The sequence below is a fragment of the Arachis ipaensis genome, chromosome B07 (genome assembly GCF_000816755.2).
Source record: "Arachis ipaensis cultivar K30076 chromosome B07, Araip1.1, whole genome shotgun sequence".
In the NCBI taxonomy this organism is placed as follows: Eukaryota; Viridiplantae; Streptophyta; class Magnoliopsida; order Fabales; family Fabaceae; genus Arachis; species Arachis ipaensis.
Genome location: NC_029791.2, coordinates 103,789,098 through 103,792,240, shown reverse-complemented (window position 1 = coordinate 103,792,240; position 3,143 = coordinate 103,789,098). Strand labels below are relative to the sequence as shown.

At 39.8% G+C, this 3,143-nt stretch overlaps 1 protein-coding gene across 1 annotated transcript; it reads left to right on the top strand.

Moving 5' to 3' along the window:
* Nucleotides 455-2,299, top strand: LOC107607546 (aldehyde oxidase GLOX). Its single transcript, XM_016309489.2, is given in 1 exon segment — nucleotides 455-2,299. A coding segment is annotated over 1 exon segment (1,656 nt). The 5' UTR covers nucleotides 455-579; the 3' UTR covers nucleotides 2,236-2,299.

The following is a 3,143-nucleotide window of genomic DNA, read 5'->3' as shown; positions in this document are numbered from 1 at the left end:
AAAAAAGAAAAAAGATATACAAAAAGATATGTGAAGAGTGGACTATATAACATTTCTTTTTGTATAATTAGTTTAGCCCATACATTAATTATTTCTCTGCTTCGTCCAACTTATTCTCACTCGTTGAAGTTATATGTATATACTATATAGTAAGTGACTAGCATTTCTTTACATCATACATGACATTTTTTCATGGTTATATATCTTGAGTACAAGGTAAGTATTTAACTTGAAATTCTTCGCATTTTATTTCAAAAAATAAAGAATAGGACAAATTAAACAGCACCTCACTTTTTCCCATTAACATAAAGAAAAGCATTCTCTCTCTATCTAGATTCAATTTCAATTCCAGTCCAGAACCAGGGATTGAGAGCCTGGCCAGTGGCCACATACATACTTATTTGAATTGAATTCAAGAAGCCATTTCCCAAAACGCACTTCCAACGTAACTTTATGTTTTTATCCTAAAAAAGAGAAAAGAATTAAAAGCTTCCAAAATATTTCATATCCAATCACTATAAATCACATCACTCACTCACTATCAGTCTTCAATTCACTCCAGAGAAAAGAAAGCGGAAAATGTCCACTCTTCAACTCAAGCTCCTCTTCCTCAGCTTTGTCTTCTTCCATATTCTTCACTTGGCCACCGTCAATGGTGTTGCAATTCCAACTCAAGGAAAGGGACAATGGCAACTCCTACAACCAAACATTGGCATTGTAGCCATGCACATGCAGCTTCTTCACAACGACCGTGTCGTCATCTTAGACCGCACCGACTTCGGTTTCTCCAACATATCCTTACCCAACGGCACGTGCCGCCATGAACCAACCGAGAGGGCCGTCAAAACAGACTGCACAGCTCACTCAGTCGAATCCATCCACCCACTCTTCGTCCAAACCGACGTCTGGTGCTCCTCCGGCTCGGTTGATTCCTTCGGAAGACTTGTCCAGACGGGCGGCGACAGCGACGGCGAACGCGTTGTAAGGACATTCCACCCTTGCCCTACCTGCAACTGGAACGAACTCCCTAACAGACTTCTGGTGAGAAGATGGTACGCCACCAACCACGTCCTGCCAGGTGGACGCCAGATCATCATCGGAGGAAGAGCTCAGTTCAACTACGAGTTCTTCCCAAAGAAAACCTCCGCTGATTTTAGAACTCACTTCTTGCCTTTTCTGAAGGACACCGCTGACAAACTCCGCGAAGAAGAGAACAACCTCTACCCTTTCGTCTTCCTCAACGTCGACGGCAACCTCTTCATCTTCGCCGACAACCGCGCCATCTTGTTCAACTACAGAAACAACACCGTAATCAGAACCTACCCTACCATTTCTGGCGGGGACCCTAGGTGTTACCCTAGCACAGGCTCCGCAGTGTTGCTTCCCCTCAAGAATCTAGAAGCAGAGTCCCTGGAAGATGAGGTTCTGATCTGCGGTGGTACCACCAGGGGAGCTTTCTTCCGAGCCGGTCAAGGCACGTTTCTCACTGCCTTGAACACATGCGCTCGGATGAAAATCACAGATCAGGACCCAGAATGGGTCATGGAGACCATGCCAGGAGGCAGAGCCATGAACGACATGATCACGCTCCCAAACGGCGACGTTTTGATCATAAACGGAGCATCCGAAGGCTCAGCCGGTTTTGAGTACGCAGTGAACCCGGTTTTTGCGCCTTTCCTTTACAAACCGAATGAACCGGTCGGAAACCGGTTTGAGAAGTTGAATCCGTCCAAGATTGCTTGAATGTATCACTCCACCGCCATCTTGGTCCGCGACGGTAGGATTCTTGTTGGTGGAAGCAACCCGCACGGCAATTACGTGTTCAAAGGAGTGATGTTCCCTACGGAGTTGAGATTTGAATAGTTTTTGCCACCGTACTTGGATGCCCAGTTCTCGCATCTGAGACCATCCATTGTTAGCCCTAATAATCAGAGTTACAGTAATCTCACTTATAACCAGAGCTTCAAGATGCGAATCAGCTTCACAGATGGAACGGTTGCGCCTGATTTGGTGTCCATGCCAATGTACGCGCCGCCGTTTAACACTCACTCGTTCAGCATGAATCAGAGGTTGTTGGAGCTAAAAAATGGAGAATTGAGACACTCCGAGAATTTGACTTTTGAATTTGATGTGAAAATTCCATGTTCTCTCTTTCTTGCACCACCGGGGTTCTATATTCTTTACGCTGTTCATCAAGGAATTCCAAGCGAGGGCATTTGGATCAGATTAATTTGAGAAGAGAATGAAATTTCAACCCAATTATTAAATTAAATTTTCATGCCTTTTTTATGAAAAATATAGGAGTGCATGTAGGCAAGAGTTTTCAATTTTTTCTTTTTTTACTTGATCTCCGTTTTTCTTTTAATTAAATTCAATTATTCTTCTCTAATTTATCGTTCTGCTAATGTGAGAAATGAAATTGATGAGTCCCCATAGTTCATGTTCTAAGTTGAATATGATCAACTCGTGATGCCACGAAAGTTGATAATAGATTTAGGATAGTGTGCATCAAATAAATCATGAGAAGTCTAGCAACTTTTTGTGTTTTATGATCGGCATTAAATCATAAAAAAAGTGAGTAATTTTTTATGAGAAATGCTAGGGGTCAGTAACATTTGGAATTTATAGTCATCAAATAGTCATTAATGAGACTTTTAATGATGTGAGATTAATGTGAGATTCCATCCAATGGCTCACTCTTTTTTGATGGTTACATGCTGACTCCAGAATTTGATAAAATTGTTGACCCCTAGACTTTTCCATTTTTTATTGTTAGATATAATTTTATATTATTTAAAATATTATTAATAACTAATTAATAGTTACAAAATATAAAAATTGTTGGCTCTACCACTCGTCATAAATCATATCTTCAAAACAAAGATGATGAAAAATATCACTTACTCTCATTTTCGATGATTTAATTTTCTGCAACTTAATTGACAATTTTAAATGTCGTGACTCATAAAGAAGCAAATAAATAATCCTCAATAATATACTAATACGTTATATTCTGTTTGAATTTGTTCTTATTCTTATATAACTGTTTCTATATATATAAAATCGTTTATAGTTTAATTTTATCATTAGTGGCTAATATTTACTGTGTTAATTTTGAGGACAAAACACACCTATTCAAACTT